The sequence below is a fragment of the Callionymus lyra genome, chromosome 10 (assembly GCF_982586985.1).
Source record: "Callionymus lyra chromosome 10, fCalLyr1.hap1.1, whole genome shotgun sequence".
NCBI classification, from domain to species: Eukaryota; Metazoa; Chordata; class Actinopteri; order Syngnathiformes; family Callionymidae; genus Callionymus; species Callionymus lyra.
The window spans coordinates 4520410-4538601 of record NC_141827.1 but is presented as its reverse complement, the minus strand read 5'-3'; the positions used below and the strand labels follow the sequence as shown (position 1 = coordinate 4538601).

Here is an 18192-nt window from a genome sequence, read left to right as displayed (position 1 = left end):
CAATTAAAAACTAAAACATTATTTGTTTGCTGCTCATAATTATTATGTATCTGTTCTAAATATCACCTTCACCTCATGTGGACCTAAATTGTTGTATTGTTCACTTAGCAGTCATTTGTCTTTAATAGACATTACAATGTTTGGTCATAAATAAACACGTTAAAATATTAGGCATGTTTGCCTGTTCGTAATGGAATAAAAATAAATAAAATAAATTTAAAATGTCTAATTGTAGTTTCCTGTATATACGACAATAAAATTGTGCAATTTACTAAGACCAGCGGTTACAGACCGGCTTCTTGACCCCAGCTCTGAAGTCGGAGGGGGGGGACATAAAAAGAACTATAGAAATATATATCAAATCATTGTGTAGGATTTTGATTTGATTTGATGGGCTAGACCAATCGTTACAAAAACTAAATAATGGCTTATCGTACAAAAACGTCATTAAATGTAAGCAAAGCTCATTATTGTTCTGTCGAAGAGAAGGAGATCCTCCCTGCTAACGATAATAGTATGATCCGCTCCAAAGCCCGCCTCTTTCAGGAAATCTGACCAATCGGAGAAAAACAGCGTGGCGAGGGTGGGCGGGGCCTCTCGTTAAAGCGCCGAGTCACAAGGAATGAATGAAAAGAAGTTTCTTAGTATTAATAATAACTTCATAAAAACTCCAATATAATATCCCACACAAATTATACAAGCAATAAATATCATTATTTAAAATAATTTATCCAACATAATTTTAATGAAATGAAAAAAACAACATGATCAGCGTTTTTCAGGTTCATAGCAGAAGAATTCATGCTGGACTTTAACAAGAAAGTAACTCCGAACACTGAATGTCAGTGACGACAAACTGATCAATCGCCACCTTTATATCATCTTTTATGGATTTTTGAGTCGTTGTTTCTTTTATCGTGGCTTCGTGTTTTCATGTTTTTCCAGTCGCACACGTCGTAGAGCCAGGAGGTCACGGGTTCCAATGAAGGTCACAGACCAGAGCGATGTGGTCGGACGGGTGAGCCACGCTGGGCAGAGCCTTGTAGGTCGTGACCTCCTGGTGGCTCGGCATAGGAATCACCTGCTCCACCTTCGTGGACACGAAAGACAATAAATCAACCACAGTTTTTAACGCACAGAATTACAAATGAAATAAAAACAAATCAATCCGACAACATTTCACAGTGACCGGAGCAGCACCTTCATGAAGTCCGGTTGGATGAAGATGTAGTCGAGGCAGCCTTGGAATCCTCCCACGTAGTTGGTGTACACCGGCTCGCCACACGCACTCAGCAGCGGCGGGAAGCAGGAGTGCAGCTCCATGTTACAGGCGTCCTCGGCACCCGAGCTGCTCCAGTCGTCGTGTTGCTGCGGGACTGAAGTCTCTCGGACCAGTTGAAGAACTCCTGAGACACCAGAGGGTTCAACGTGATCAGAGGTCAGTCTGAGGATTCAATCGTTATCGTGAAAGACAGATTTAACCACTAAATCTTTAACTTTAAGAAACATCTTAAGACGTTTCTATTTGTTCAGGCTTTTCCTTGATTTTCTGAAACTCCTGTTGTGTCATCAGTTTTATCTTGACCTTTAAAGTATATACTTTATTGAATATTGTTTTGATTGTGTAGCGCTTTGTGACCCTGGTCTGGAAAAGTGCTATATAAATATAAATTACTTACTTACTAAATAATGTCCAGTAGAGACAAATCATGACGTTATTTAAAGACTAGAAAAAGCACTGAGACAGCGCATACCTCTGCCAAGGAGCTTAAATCAATACACTTTAGTCATGACAGGGTTTATCTTACCAACTGTAAAACATGTTATTGAATTAGCAACACGTGTGTCTTCAATTACATTAAAGCTTCCGATTTACTATAGTGATTACGCTGTAGATGTTTATTGTTTGTTTGCTACAAATATACATTTTATTTTGTTTAAATAAAATGTATAAAATGAGTATATTTTAATAAATATATATATATATAATAAATAAATACATAATAAACACATCAATACATAACATTTACACAACATAAACATCTTTATAGAATTATCATAAAATGATGCTATAAATACGAGTATAGACATCAATACAATATAACATCATGTAGTATAACATGATATTTATAACACTTTTGTGATTAATAGAATAGAAATTAATCACTTTAATGTTGGAAATATTGTATATTTAAATGAAGAAATACAGTAAGAAGACATTGACCTCAAGTTCAAATCAATGTTGCTCAATTAAACAAGTGAAAAATATAAAAGTAACTTATTCAATAAAAGAGGGAGAAGTGTAGTGCGTTTACTCCGGGTACTCCGGTTTGTCGCAAAGAGAAAGAATTATACGTTCCTCTCGGGAATCAAGAGTTTTGCCACGAGAACGACAGACTCACCTGAGCTGGGCGTGGAGTTGAAGTCTCCACAGAACACCAGAGGAGCTCCAGGGGCCACTTGACCGATCACATGACTGAGGTGTTTCAGGGCCACGCCCATCTGGACCAGACGAGTGTTCCCTCCTGCGACAACAATCACTCTCAGAGGAAAGGTTGTGAGGAAATGTTGTGCGAGATGATGGATTTATTTACCGCTCGGGTGCCAGAACAGGTGAGAGTTGGCCACACACACTTTCCTGCCGGGCTTACTGAGGTCCTCCAGAATACTGACCTGCAGGGAGAACAAGAGTTGTAGGAACTTCATAACATGCGCAATGATGGGGTTTCGACCTGCAAGCAGGTGGTTCTCCTCAGGATCTTCTCCTTCAGTGAAGAAGTTGCTGAGAGCTTCTCTAGCAGCTGGGAGTGGATGGGGTCAGAGAGCAGAGCGTCGCTCAGCATGATGTCGTGAGAACTCAGCAGCTTGAACTTCGACCTAAAAGAAAAGAAAAAAAGGCTTAATCTAAAATTCAAGTGACAGAAATCATACTGTCATATATCAAGTTCACACTTGTGTTTTTACTTACATTAAGGGCAAGCATTAAAGGGAAACTTAATTGTTAATATAATAATAATTCTACCAGATTTAACATCCACACATTTTATAAAAAGATCCTCCACAATTCGATTGTTATAAATCAACAATACTTTGAATATATTAAATATTCAACTTAATAAAAATGCTTGTACACTTAATATTTTGAGTACACAAGTGCATGCCTTAATTGGTGCACTCAAACGACTCAATCTTAGTGACGTAGATGAAGCTAAACTGAAGCTACGTCACTGACGGAGCAGATACCGACGTAAATGTCTCGAGAAAACACTCATTTGACCACAAAACAACAATAATAACACAATGAAACACAACTTATTAACTTGTTGATGAAAAGTTCTGTCAAGTGTGGGTGATAAGAGTTTAAAGGACTGGTTACAATCAGCGTTAAAAAGTAGTAGAAGAATAAGCAGAGCATTTAAAATTCACTTCAATGAAATTTAGTTTTTTTCAAGCAGAATCGTTGATAAAATCCTCAAGTTTGGAATCTGCTCCACAAACACCATCACGACGTAGTGGAACGAGTTATTAACACATCCGACCAAACATTAACTGCCTGGACGAGGAGTGTTTTTAATTGACAATCACTATGATGAGGATGAAATCCAGTTCCAACGAGGATCGAACCTGCGGTAGAACGTAGCCAGACCCTCCAGCTGCCGGTCCTTGATCCGGAACACTCCGTCCAGGCCGAAGGCATCCAGTGCTGGTACCAGACTGTTCACGAACACACCTGAGCAGTGAAAGTTGAAACTGTTAGATGCTCAACATCCTTAACTAGAAATATTGAATCAGTCAAAAGAGAATTTTATAATTAACTCTGGAAGTATATCAGTGCCATTAGAATTATGAACAATTGAATTTTACATGTAAAAATGTTGAAACTTTATATTATATTTATATACATTTAAATTATGTTTTTTATTATGGAATTAATATTTTTAATAATTAAAAAAATTCTATGTTGAAAAGTTGAATATGTTTATTTTAAAAGGTTTATTTTTTTATTTTAAATGAATTAAATCACTTATATATTGAAGGTTTCTTTTTATATCAAATATTTCCTAATAACATGATAATTATCTATTTATTTTAACATGTAGAGTTTGATATTCTAATTCCAAAAAAAGGGAATAATCTTAATTCGATATTTTTAAATGTGTGGTCTTTTAAATTCAATGCAAAAATGTTGGAATAATGATGTTATAGACAAAACCAAAAGACAACTGAGCTACTTGATCCAACTTTTAGGGATTTTTTTTAAAAAACATTTCTATTTTGAATTTAAAGGCTACAAAGCAATTCAGAAAACGTAATTATTGGAATTAGAATATCATATTTTCCAGTCATCATTTTAACTGGAGGTCATGCTCCGCTGACCTTTGTCGACCTCCTGCAGACAGATGATGTCGGCGTTGTAGCCCGAGAGCTCCTTCTTGATCAGGCTCTGCCTGTAGTCCAGTTCCAGGGCGTAGGGGGCGCAGTAGGTGTACAGCACGGTCCGGGAAAGCTCACTCTTGGCGTAGATGTCGGCCAGGATGTTGTAGCTCACCACCCGCATGCTCGGCCACTCGGCCTCCCTGACCGTGTACTGGTGCCGGTTGTCGCAGGTGCAGACACCTGGTCCGGCCTCCACCGTGCTGGCCGACACCAGCTCCGTGGCGAGGCCCCTGCGGCCCCCGTCCTTGGCCGTGCAGGCCAGCTTCAGTCTGTTTCCGATGTCCTGATTGGACGGGACGTAGACGCGAGAAGATCCCACTTCCGTCCACGAGGATTCCTGACTCGGTCCGTCTCCTGCAGCCTGAGCACTGAAGAGAGACACCATGAGAAGAAGTCCTGGGACGACCATAGAACTTTCATCCTGATCTCAACTACAAACTGAACTAAACTCTAAACTCTAAAAAAAAAAGAAATAGAAAGAGTCTTGGTATGAAGGAATAGAAGTAAAAGAAAAACTTGTTTTAAACAGGAGAAAATAAAAATGTGGATATTACAGATGTAAAGTAATGCTGACATTAGATTAAAAATATAATAAATAATGGTTAAAATATTATTTGATTTGGATTTTTTTAATCTAATATAAAAGCACTTTTATTCACTTGAATCTTTTGAGGGCTAATATCTGATCCAGACTTACACCCCAGCTCGGGCTCTGAGGTCTGTGGATCAGAATCTACTGAGGGTTCCTGAACACGGTTCAGGACCAGAGGAGAGAAATCCTTCCAGACTGCTGCTCCTAAGCTTTGGAACCATCTCTGTGTTTGATGATCTACTGACTCCTTCAAGAAACATCTGTGTTTGATGATCTACTGACTCCTTCAAGAAACATCTGTGTTTGATGATCTACTGACTCCTTCAAGAAACATCTGTGTTTGATGATCTACTGACTCCTTCAAGAAACATCTGTGTTTGATGATCTACTGACTCCTTCAAGAAACATCTGTGTTTGATGATCTACTGACTCCTTCAAGAAACATCTGTGTTTGATGATCTACTGACTCCTTCAAGAAACATCTGTGTTTGATGATCAACTGACTCCTTCAAGAAACATCTGTGTTTGATGATCTACTGACTCCTTCAAGAAACATCTGTGTTTGATGATCTACTGACTCCTTCAAGAAACATCTCTGTGTTTGATGATCTACTGACTCCTTCAAGAAACATCTGTGTTTGATGCTCTACTGACTCCTTCAAGAAACATCTGTGTTTGATGATCTACTGACTCCTTCAAGAAACATCTGTGTTTGGTGATCTACTGACTCCTTCAAGAAACATCTGTGTTTGATGATCTACTGACTCCTTTAAGAAACATCTCAAGACGTTTTATTTGTTCAGGCTTTTCCTTGATTTTCCGGAACTCCTGTTGTGTTATCAGTTTTATCTTGATCTTTAAATTATATACTCTATTGAATATTGTTTTGATTGTTTAAGCGCTTTGTGACCCTGGTCTAGAAAAGCGCTATATTAATAAAAAATACTTACTTACTTACTAATAAATACTATAATGATGACATGAAAGAAGGGGACCAAAGTCCTGAAAACTCATTTCAAGTCCTAATGAATAGACATAAATACAACATTAAAAGGTTAAAACCAAATGTTCACCTGCTCGTGTCTTCCTTGAACCATCTGAACTCACAATCTTCCAAATCTCCGAATTCTACCTCGAGTTTCGGACACACTGGGAATCCGACCAGCAGCGACACCGGGAGCTCGGTGGTGGTGAAGGTCGGAGGGTTCCTGAACACCGAGAAGTTCTGCTCGCCCACCTGCAGCACCGAGCCCTCCTGCCAGGCGTCCATGTTGGGCACCTCGCCGCAGACCTCGCTGCCGTCCTGGAGCAGCTTGACCACCGGCACCGCCGGACTACTTTCCTGCTGGTCCTCCTCATGTTTCCTCTTCTTCTTGGACTTCCCTTGGTTCCTGAGGCCGTTGGAGATCCGAGCGAGGACTTTGGACAGCGGCTCGTCCAGCTCCCTCTGCATGCACTTGTTGGTTCCGTTCAGGTGGAAGGAGATGCTGAGCTTGGCTTCTCCGGGGCAGGAGCGCACGACCAGCGGCTCCATGCTCTCGAGGTGCGGGGCGGCGGCGGTCAGCGAGGCGGTGTGACGGAGCAGGAGTCGACGTGGAAACAGAGCCAGAACACCGCGCAGATGGTTCATCGAGGCTCGACTTGCTGACGCTCAAAAACCATTCGTCTAAAAACCACAACAGAATTCACTGTCATTGGAATTTCACTTCCGGGTTTCTTACTGACGTCACAGGTGACAGCTTCACCCGGAAGCTAAACCTTTTCTTCTTTTTTTTTAAATAGCGCAAAATGTTATTTAATACAAATAAAACTAATTAATGTCATTAACGCACGGTAATAAAACGGCATTATTTCAATATATTTTTTAATTAAAAAATAATAATAATAAAATGTTAGGAAACGCATTTGCAAATTGATACAACCTTATTGGAATAGAAGGGAAAGTTTCTTTTAAAAATTGATTTTACATTGTCAGGAAAATATTTGAATTTACTAAAAGTTCTATCAAGTCGCTCGGTACTCTTTTCAATTTAGATTTTCTTTTATTAGTCCCACAAGGCGACATTTTTGTTTACAGCACCATCACAAGAAAAGAAAAAAAATACAATAAGCAGGAGCACAAAAAAACTAAAATTGAATAAAATACTTAAATAAGAATTAAATCAATTGGAATTCTAGATTTGACAAACTTGTTTTTTCACAAAAGTATTTCCTGGTGGCACTATCATACCAACACTTTTTAAATTGCATTTAAAATACCAGGAATAAAACATTATTGATGATAGAAAATGTATTTTTTTTAATTATTGGAATTAGAAAATCAAACTCTATGTGAAAATACTCAAATTGTTGATTTCAATTATTTAATGAAAACAATGTGAACCTGTCGATATTCTAATTGTTTAATTCAATTATTTAAAAAATCAAATAGTTAAAAAACAAAATAAGACCTTTAAAAAAATTGTGAAACGTTAAATTCAACCGTACATTGTGATTCCATAATACAGGTTTGTTACTGAATGTTCTGTCTTCTATATTATTTAGGCCTGAACCCTTTCATGATGATAACCTGATTATTACAAAAGATTAAACAACATGTCATTATTAAACTGTTTTTCTTTTACATACGTTTGAGGAGTGTGTATCATATTAATGATGATTAAAACTCTACAGCATTTATCTCAGCACACACCTGATCTTATTTGCTCTAGCTATTTTCTATTTTGTATTTGTATTCATTTATTTACATGTTCTTAGTTGTCTTATTGTGTTTTATTATTGTTCTTGGTGTATTTTATTGTTATTGTTTACACTTACTGGCCAACAGGTGTTGTTTTCAAGTGCTTCATACTTAAAAATGGTTTGGTAATTACAACTACTATTGTCTCAATAATAATCTTTTCTTGGTTGTTGCTTTAATTACACATTTTCAGAATAGAACAAATGTGAAGCTATTCCTTCAACTTTGCTGTACCTGCAACCATCTTGCTTTTCACTTGAATAGCTTGTTTTGTGCACTTTATGTTCTTGACTTCTATGACTTAGATTGTATCATCTTGTTCTTCCTCTTTATTTCTCTTTGTTCTTGTTCTTATTTTTATTTTTTATAAATAATTGCTATTTTGCTGTGTTCTAATTGGAAAACAACAGTTTCCCAAAAGGAGACCTCCTGAGGGATCAATAAAGTTCTACCTAACCTAACCTAACTTACAAACTGCTGACCAGGCATTCTTGAAGAAAGGGTTGAATAAATATTTACTTTACACGAGTAATAGTATTATGTAGTGACTGAACACTCGTCTAAATCCGATCAATATTCTTTAGAAATATATAACCTTTCTTTAATATAAAACTTAAGAAAAATATTCAAAAATACTTTTTTATTAAAACAGCGAACAGTGACAATACACACAGACAATGAATAACGTTTACTTCCAAAACAAAAGCACATGTTTACGTTATAGATCGTTTCGCTCGTCTATGTTCTCTACGCTGCCTTGTTCCGACTCGTCCAGGTTCTGGGAGAAGTAGATGTCTGCCTTGTGCTGGTCCTCGTGCTCGATGTGCTTGAGGTGGACCAGGAGGTGCAGGGCGTAGGCCAGGACCAGCAGCAGGATCAGGGACGTGACGAGGCCCATGAGGATCGCCGGAGTCAGGAAAGTGCTGCAGTCGCTCGGTGGAGAGAAGCGGCCGGAGGTGATGTTGAAGGCCTGGATCTGGAACCACAATATATTTTTACTTATTTAGAATTCAAATGCAAATATTCAAGGTGTTTGTTCATTTTTGTGTTGCAATTAAACTTCCGGCCACCAGATGGCGGCAGTCATTTGGTCCTTATGTGAGATCCCAGCGGTGACTGAGGACGAGAGGATACAGTCGACTCCAGCAGCTTTTAAAGCTGTTGTTTGGCACTTGTTTCAAAATAAATGAAAGCAGTTACGACTTGGTAGTACTTTTACAAACAAGGAACTCTAAATGTTCAATGAAAATGTGACGATAATATCAAGAGTGTTTAAAGTCTTATTATTATTATTTTCATTAAGGGTTGTTTAAGTCAAAATATTGATATGCCGATATATCGCGAATCTTTTCTTATTTTTTTGTCTTTCCAATCATATTTTATGTGTCAACATAGTAAGTAGTTATAGTTTAATAAAATATGTGTTATATATATATATATATATATATTTTATTTTTTTTATTTACAATTAAAATATTTTCACAACGTTATCATTTTCGTGTCGCGATTAAACTTCCGGCCACTAGATGGCAGCAGTCTTTACATCATCTGCATTGAAATTAGATGACTGAGGATGTGAGGGTTCAGTGACTCAAGGAGTTTTTAAAGCTGATGTTTGGAAATATTTTGGTTTGAAAACAAATGAAAGCAGTTACAACTGAGGACGAGAGGATACAGTGAGTCCAGCAGCTTTTAAAGCTGATGTTTGGACATATTTTGATTTGAAAACAAATGAAAGCAGTTACGACTTCGTCAAGAGTCATGTGGTCTGTAAATACTACAACACAAGAGTCAAGTACTGGACAATACTACACATATATACTTGTTACTACACTATCACAACACCAGAGTCAAGTACTGGACAATACTACACATATATCCTTGTTACTACACTATCACAACACCAGAGTCAAGTACTGGACAATACTACAAATATATCCTTGTTACTACACTATCACAACAGCAGAGTCAAGTACTGGACAATACTACACATATATACTTGTTACTACACTATCACAACACCAGAGACAAGTACTGGGCAATACTACACATATATACTTGTTACTTCACTATCACAACAACAGAGTCAAGTACTGGACAATACTACACATATATACTTGTTATTACACTATCACAACACCAGAGTCAAGTACTGGACAATACTACACATATAAACTTGTTACTACACTATCACAACACCAGAGTCAAGTTCTCGACAGTACTACACATATATCCTTGTTACTACACTATCACAACACCAGAGTCAAGTACTGGACAATACTACACATATATACTTGTTACTACACTATCACAACACCAGAGTCAATTACTGGACAATACTACACATATATACTTGTTACTACACTATCACAACTCCAGAGTCAAGTACTGGACAATACTACACATATATACTTGTTACTACACTATCACAACACCAGAGTCAAGTACTGGACAATACTACACATATATACTTGTTACTACACTATCACAACTCCAGAGTCAAGTACTGGACAATACTACACATATATACTTGTTACTACACTATCACAACACCAGAGTCAAGTACTGGACAATACTACACATATATACTTGTTACTACACTATCACAACACCAGAGTCAAGTACTCGACAATACTACACATATATCCTTGTTACTACACTATCACAACACCAGAGTCAAGTACTGGACAATACTACACATATATACTTGTTACTACACTATCACAACACCAGAGTCAAGTACTCGACAATACTACACATATATCCTTGTTACTACACTATCACAACACCAGAGTCAAGTACTGGACAATACTACACATATATACTTGTTACTACACTATCACAACACCAGAGTCAAGTACTGGACAATACTACACATATAAACTTGTTACTACACTATCACGATATGATGTATCGTGATAGTGTATCGTGATCGGATCGTATCGTCAGATTCTTGCATCACATCTCAAAAAGTATTTTCTTCTCGTCAGTCTTACATTAATGCAGTTCAAGGATATCTACAAACTAGAGGTTGACGAGTTGAAGACACTCAGGGGTTCACGACTCGTGCATCAGGGTCACCTGGAAGTCAGTGAAGGTGAGCGTCCAGCGGCGAGCGAGGCCAGTGCCGGGCAGCAGCAGAGCCTTGTAGCGCTCCAGGCTGCTGACGTGGGTGCAGTGGTAAGAGGCCGAGGACGGAGCGAACATGTCGGTGACGTTGAAAACAGCTTCTTCGGAAGTGTTGTAGAGCAAAGAGATGCTGTCCAGGGAGAACCACCACTGACCCGAGGACTCGTACAAGGAGTTGCTGAGCTGCATCCTGACCGTCGAGAGACACATACACTCATAAGTACTTCTCTATGAATACTAGGTTATTTCAAATGAAGTTTTACCTGATGGATAAACCTTTCAAGTTGTCCACGTCTCCAAACGTCATGACGAGTCTGATGGAAGATCAAGACAACAAATGATAGTTATATATAATAATATAGATAGAGTCGTGTGGTTATTGAACTTAAAGGTTGAATTAAATGTTTACTCATGAAAATACATTAGAACAGGACGATTGAACGTGTGAGTCTATTATATAAACATATAAAGAAGCAGGTGCAGCTGTGTGTGTGTGTGTGTGTGTTTCTGTGTGAGTTATGTGTGCCTTTGAGCATGTGGATGTGTTTATTGTGCATGTGTGTGTTTGCAGTTTATTTTTACGCATGTTATGCCATTTTTAATTTTGTTATGTGTGTGCGTGTGCACGTGTTTCTGTGTGTTCGTCTGCATTTGCATGTTTCCAATTGTCTTTATGTGTGTGTGTTGTACGTGCATTTCAGCACGTGGGTGTGTGTGTGCATATGTTTGAGCACATATTTTTGTGTGTATTGCTATGTTATTGTTGGCGTTATATGTGTGGTTTATTTGTTTGTGGATGTAATTGTGTGTCTTTGTGCGTGAATGTGTTTATGTGTGTGAGTAAATATGTGTGTATCTTTGTTGTGCTTGTGCCCGTGATTGTGTGTCTTTGTGCATGAATGTCTGTTTGTGTGTGAGTAGTTATGTGTGTATCTGTGCTGTGTTTGTGCATGTGATTGTGCATGTTTTTGTGTGTCTGTGTGTGAATGTTTGTGAGTAGTTGTGTGTATATGTGTTTTGTTTGTGCATGTAATTGTGTGTCTTTGTGCGTGAATGTGTTCATGTGTGTATCTTTGTTGTGTTTGAAACCATGATTGTGTGTCTTTGTGCATGAATGTGTGCTTGTGTGGAAGTACTTATGTGTGTATCTGTGTTGTGTTTGTGCATGTGATTGTGCATGTTTTTGTGTGTCTTTGTGCTAGAATGTGTGCGAGTACTTATGTGTGTATCTTTGTTGTGTTCATGTATGAATGTATGTGAGTAGTTATATGTGTATATGTGGTGTGTTTGTGCATGTGTTTGTGCATTTGTGTGTATTTCTTTCCTATTGATTAACACAATCCATCAGGAAAAATAACTTTAAAAGGAAATTCCCAGGATTTTATCTCCTTTCCCTGTTTTTCAATTCTTAAAAAGTTGTCTTAAGAAAATACTTAAGATCCTACCTGACGCAAGATAGTGTGTAAAATAAACATCAGTGGTGAAAGTTTATTTAAATGCAAAATAAAACCAGTTCTCAGGTATAAAAAGCGACATGACTTCACACAAACTGCAGCAGACATGAAGATAAAAAGCAGCTTCACCAACATCAGTGTCTCTGAGGCGTGAGTACGTACGTGGCTCTGTCCTGGCGGCAGACGGACTGACTGGTATCCACGGATCTGAGCGGAGAGAAGGTTCGCTCCGTCAGGTCCAGCTGCTTCTGCCGCTCGTAGCGCAGCGACAGGGTTCTGGCCTGCAGGAGGATGCAGGGCTCGCCATGAGCCAGGACCTGGAGGGGGAGGAGTCACAGTTGCTCTCTGATCCTCTGGGATGAGGGAAGGGAAGTCAAACCTTGAGCGGCGGGAAGGGAAGCGAAGCTCCTGATATTTGAAGGAGTTTTCTCTGTGTGGCTTCAGGGGTCTTGACTGATCCCCGGGTCGGACTTTCAGCGGTTCTGTCCGGACAAAAGGTTCAGTGAGGAGATCCACAAAGAGACACGATACAAGATCCAGTCGGAGTCCAGGAGTCGACTCGTAAAGAAGTCGAGATATTGGAATGAAAGTTCCCGTGTTTGTGGTTCAGCGTAGAGCACGTGGCTGGTTTGGGTCGCTGACCTCCATGTTTGCGTGGATTAAAGATTATGTTGGACAGGTGAGCACCGTCAGCCTCCACTGACCTGGATTCTTCAACAACCAATGAGACTTGAATAAAGGAACTGGAATCTACAAGTTTAACAACACAAATTATTAAAAAAAACTCTCCTCAAATATTCAAATAATCATCATTATAATAGTCGTTATTACGAAGTTAAAATGAACCTTTTCTTTCATATATGAGACCCTGTTTTTAACACATTGTATTTTCTTCTTGACCTATTTAATCAATAATAAAGAACAGGAAGCTAATTTCTCATGTTTTTATTTTTGCTAATATTCTTACAATCCTTGTTTTTGTTCTCTCAATGTCAAATGGTTTTATAAATGCCTTATAATATATGTGAGTTTGTTAATGTATTCTTGAAACAAGCCTCAGGAAAGATTAATATTCTATGTATGACAAACTGACGTCTGATGAACAAATTGTTTTTGACATTAAAGTCAACTTTTTGTTTTTACAAATCCTCACTGACCAAGAGGATGCCAGGGTTTAGTGAAGGGTCAGCGCACAGGTGTGTGTGTGTGTGTGTGTGTGTGTGTGCGTGTGTGTGCGTGTGTGTGAGAGACACACACAGAATGCTGCAGCTCTCGGCCAAATGCAGATTTCCTCTTATCTGCATCAACAGTCGCACAAAATTAAAATAAGAGTGTGTGAGTCAGTCGACACACACACTCTTATTTTTGAGAAAAATATATTAAATATTGTTAAAGGTCAACTAAAGTGTGTATTTACGTGTGTTAAAGTGATGTATCATCAGTGTGTGTTTGTACAAAACTCTCTTTTCATTGAAATACTGACATTAGAATATTATCTTAAGCTCCGCCCACTTAAAGCACTTTGTTTTTCTGGAGATGAAATCTCGTTGACCATAACCACACCAACTCTGTTGTGATTGGTCAAGCATGGAGGTTCATCAACGAGCGTCATCAATGGTCTCCACCTCCAAGAGACTTGTTGTATAAACAAAGCAGGGCATGAATACAGCTGGAGGAGGAGTGAAGCCATTATTACGTCATAATGGACTCTCGTAACCTCTCGTTCGTCCAGATTTCAGAGCAACTTTATAAAGTAATAAAGTGTAAAACATGGTCATGATGAGAAGTTACTGCGTCTTGAAGAACATTTACTACATGTGAGTGAAGAGAGTCGGGTTTTCACGTTAGTTGGTTTTAAATAATTAATCTATTGAGGTTTATAACAGTCTCATTACATGTTGTTATTACACATGTGTGTCGTCATGGAATTTTGGTGGATGATTATTAAAATGTTTTGATTTTGAGCAAAGACTTTCGACTCTAATCTTTAAAATTTATAGAAGAGTTATCAAGTTTAGTGACGTTAGTGGCTAATCATGATTGCTACTCGCATTTAGCATCAACTTTAATGTATATTTATAGTCTCTCTGTTCCCTCCCGTTGCTCAAAAAAACGTCAACAAAATGTACGAAAAAACATCAAAATCTATAAAAAGAATGTCCTAAAACATAGACAATCTCTCAGAGGTCAGAGCAAATACATTCTCGACACGACCTTATTCCCTTTAGATCATAGGATTTAAAGTAAGCAGCTGTGAAAAGCTTTAATTTTCTTCTGCTTCCAGAGATTTACTGTCCCGAGTGCGACCGACGACACAATCATGTCATTGATGGCTTGAGCTGGTCAGCGTTCAGCCACGTCAAGTTCCTCGAAAAGATCCGACAGAATATCAACGTACAGTGAGAGATGAACAATATTCTGGTAATCATTTCAGGATTTATCAAGCTTATGGGGTCAGAGATAAATCCTTGTTTTCACACGTGGATTGTTGGCCACTGAGTACGTGTTGGTTGAATATGGTGAGTTTTGATTCTTGGACAGAGAACTAGAAACCAAACCTCAAGCAATCATGACCACAAACTGTTTCCTTCAACTGAGAAAAATCGCTAAACTTAGGAAAATGATTTCACAACACGATCTGGATCTTATAATCCATGCGTTTGTGTCATTTAGACTATTGTCTATTTTCATGTTTTAACAAGAAGGATCTTCTCGCCTGCAGTTCATACAAACTCTGCAGCCAGAATTCTGAGCCGCTCTAGTAGAAGAACTCACATTTCTCCTTCAAACTCTTCACTGGCTGCTAGTTTCTTTCAGGATCATTTTAAAATTCTGGTTCTTACTTTCAGATCTATTCATGGTCAGACCTTCCATCAGTGATCTGATCCAGACTTGCACCCCAGCTCGGGCTCTGAGGTCTGTGGATCAGAATCTACTGATGGTTCCTGAACTTCGAGACCAGAGGAGAGAAATCCTTCCAGACTGTTGCTCCTAAGCTTTGGAACCATCTCTGTGTTTGATGATCTACTGACTCCTTCAAGAACCATCTCTGTGTTGATGATCTACTGACTCCTTCAAGAAACATCTGTGTTTGATGATCTACTGACTCCTTCAAGAAACATCTCTGTGTTTGATGATCCACTGACTCCTTCAAGAAACATCTGTGTTTGATGATCTACTGACTCCTTCAAGAAACATCTGTGTTTGATGATCTACTGACTCCTTCAAGAAACATCTCTGTGTTTGATGATCTACTGACTCCTTCAAGAAACATCTGTGTTTGATGATCTACTGACTCTTTCAAGAAACATCTGTGTTTGATGATCTACTGACTTCTTCAAGAAACATCTGTGTTTGATGATCTACTGACTCCTTCAAGAAACATCTCTGTGTTTGATGATCTACTGACTCCTTCAAGAAACATCTCTGTGTTTGATGATCTACTGACTCCTTCAAGAAACATCTGTGTTTGATGATCTACTGACTTCTTCAAGAAACATCTCTGTGTTTGATGATCTACTGACTCCTTCAAGAAACATCTGTGTTTGATGATCTACTGACTCCTTCAAGAAACATCTCTGTGTTTGATGATCTACTGACTCCTTCAAGAAACATGTGTGTTTGATGATCTACTGACTCCTTCAAGAAACATCTGTGTTTGATGATCTACTGACTCCTTCAAGAAACATCTGTGTTTGATGATCTACTGACTCCTTCAAGAAACATCTGTGTTTGATGATCTACTGACTCCTTCAAGAAACATCTCTGTGTTTGATGATCTACTGACTCCTTCAAGAAACATCTGTGTTTGATGATCTACTGACTCCTTCAAGAAACATCTGTGTTTGATGATCTACTGACTCCTTCAAGAAACATCTGTGTTTGATGATCTACTGACTCCTTCAAGAAACATCTGTGTTTGATGATCTACTGACTCCTTCAAGAAACATCTGTGTTTGATGATCTATTGACTCCTTCAAGAAACATCTGTGTTTGATGATCTATTGACTCCTTCAAGAAACATCTGTGTTTGATGATCTACTGACTCCTTCAAGAAACATCTGTGTTTGATGATCTACTGACTCCTTCAAGAAACATCTGTGTTTGATGATCTACTGTCTCCTTCAAGAAACATCTGTGTTTGATGATCTACTGACTCCTTCAAGAAACATCTGTGTTTGATGATCTACTGACTCCTTCAAGAAACATCTGTGTTTGATGATCTACTGACTCCTTCAAGAAACATCTGTGTTTGATGATCTACTGATCATGGACTCCTGTGTTTGTCTTATGTTGTCTCGACCATTAAGAGTTTTTCAATTTATATTTATTCTTAGCTGTTAATTGCTTTTGATGGTTCAAGTGCTTTGTGACCCTGGTCTAGAAAGTCAGTTTACAAATAAATGTTACTTACATTCATACTAATACTTTTGAGTTTTGATACCCAGAGGTTGATCATGTGATCAAGACTTGTCAATGCTGCCGATGATTGACTGTAACGTTATATACAAAACAAATAATCTCTAGTTGATATATATAGATATATAGATATATAGATATATAGATATATAGATATATAGATATATCTCTATTTGTTTTTGTTTTCTGTAAGAAAACATCTTAGATCAGAAATTTACCAAAGCTTAAAAATATAACTTGAGATCCATACATTTTTTTTTATTATTTTCTTTTGGTGGGAAATAAACCTATAAAATCTGTATTTTAAAAAGTATCGTTTAGGAACTAGTATCATAGAAAAGGCATCTGTGTTGGTACCAGTATCTAAGTTTTTAAATTAATATCTAAACATAACTAATCTGTGCTTCACATTCACAATGACATTTTATACTTTAGTTTCTTTCCAGAAGAATGTTTCTATCTGGTCCTAGGTCTTCAGGTTAGAATAATGTTTCTATCTGGTCCTAGGTCTTCAGGTTAGAAGAATGTTTCTATCTGGTCCTAGGTCTTCAGGTTAGAATAATGTTTCTATCTGGTCCTAGGTCTTCAGGTTAGAAGAATGTTTCTATCTGGTCCTAGGTCTTCAGGTTAGAATAATGTTTATATCTGGTCCTAGGTCTTCTGGTTAGAAACACGGTGGAGTTCTTGATGTCCAGACAATGTGATTCTGGTCCAGAGAGTGGCAGTTTTGAGACCAGGCTCCTCGTGGGATGGTTGGTTTCATTCATATCAACGTCACATGGTTCCAGCTGTACCGAGTCCCTCTTCATGTGTGTGTCCAGAAGTCCCTGAAGGAACTGTCAGGACTCTGCAGTGGACCAGCTTTGAAGTTCAACCTCCGCAGTCTCAGTCTTTTTGCAAAGAAACTAAGCTCAGCAGATGTCTGAGGAGGTTTTGAGATCCTGCCAAAGTGTTGGTTTCATCACCATCTTTGTGCTCATGTAGCAGAAAACTGAGGATATTAAATAAATATATTACATGAGAAGATGATGAATCAATGCTGGTGCTTCCACTGCAACCCTCGCGATTAATGCAATATATATTTCATCAAGAGAAATACACACAACATCTGTCAGAGAATCCTTTGTCTCGCATCTCGCGTCCTGCACGCGTCACAGATCACCAGCATCACATGTCTCGGTCATACCTGTCCGGGGTCTGCAGGTCCAGGCGCGCGAGGGAGGGCGGCAGGAGGACGGACAAGAACAAAAGGCAGAAGATCCTCCGTGATGAAGCCATCGCCGAGCAGACGAGAAGCGAATGCCTGCACACTGTCTCCCCCCTGCTGCATCTTCTAATCTAGTTTAATCAGCCCACCGAGAGTAACCCCTGACTGACAGCTGGATCAGCCAATGGCGAGGCGAGAAGAGACGAAGACGCCG

At 38.5% G+C, this 18192-nt stretch overlaps 2 protein-coding genes across 2 annotated transcripts; both read right to left on the bottom strand.

Moving 5' to 3' along the window:
• Nucleotides 1-723: 723 nt before the first annotated feature.
• pde12 (phosphodiesterase 12) lies at nt 724-6740 on the bottom strand. The gene is made up of 8 exons (XM_087800577.1): nt 6103-6740; nt 4378-4805; nt 3625-3730; nt 2733-2877; nt 2595-2673; nt 2403-2525; nt 1201-1406; nt 724-1090 (listed from the first exon to the last, which is right to left on the bottom strand). Exons 1-8 carry the CDS (start codon nt 6657-6659, stop codon nt 971-973), a joined length of 1764 nt encoding a protein of 587 aa, XP_087656703.1. The 5' UTR covers nt 6660-6740; the 3' UTR covers nt 724-970.
• Nucleotides 6741-8481: 1741 nt separating this feature from the next.
• On the bottom strand, nt 8482-18071 carry atp6ap1la (ATPase H+ transporting accessory protein 1 like a). Its single transcript, XM_087800802.1, has 6 exons — nt 17958-18071; nt 12732-12834; nt 12515-12669; nt 11162-11212; nt 10851-11088; nt 8482-8745 (listed from the first exon to the last, which is right to left on the bottom strand). The coding sequence occupies exons 1-6, from the start codon at nt 18047-18049 to the stop codon at nt 8488-8490; spliced, it is 897 nt and encodes a 298-aa protein (XP_087656928.1). The 5' UTR covers nt 18050-18071; the 3' UTR covers nt 8482-8487.
• Nucleotides 18072-18192: the final 121 nt, after the last annotated feature.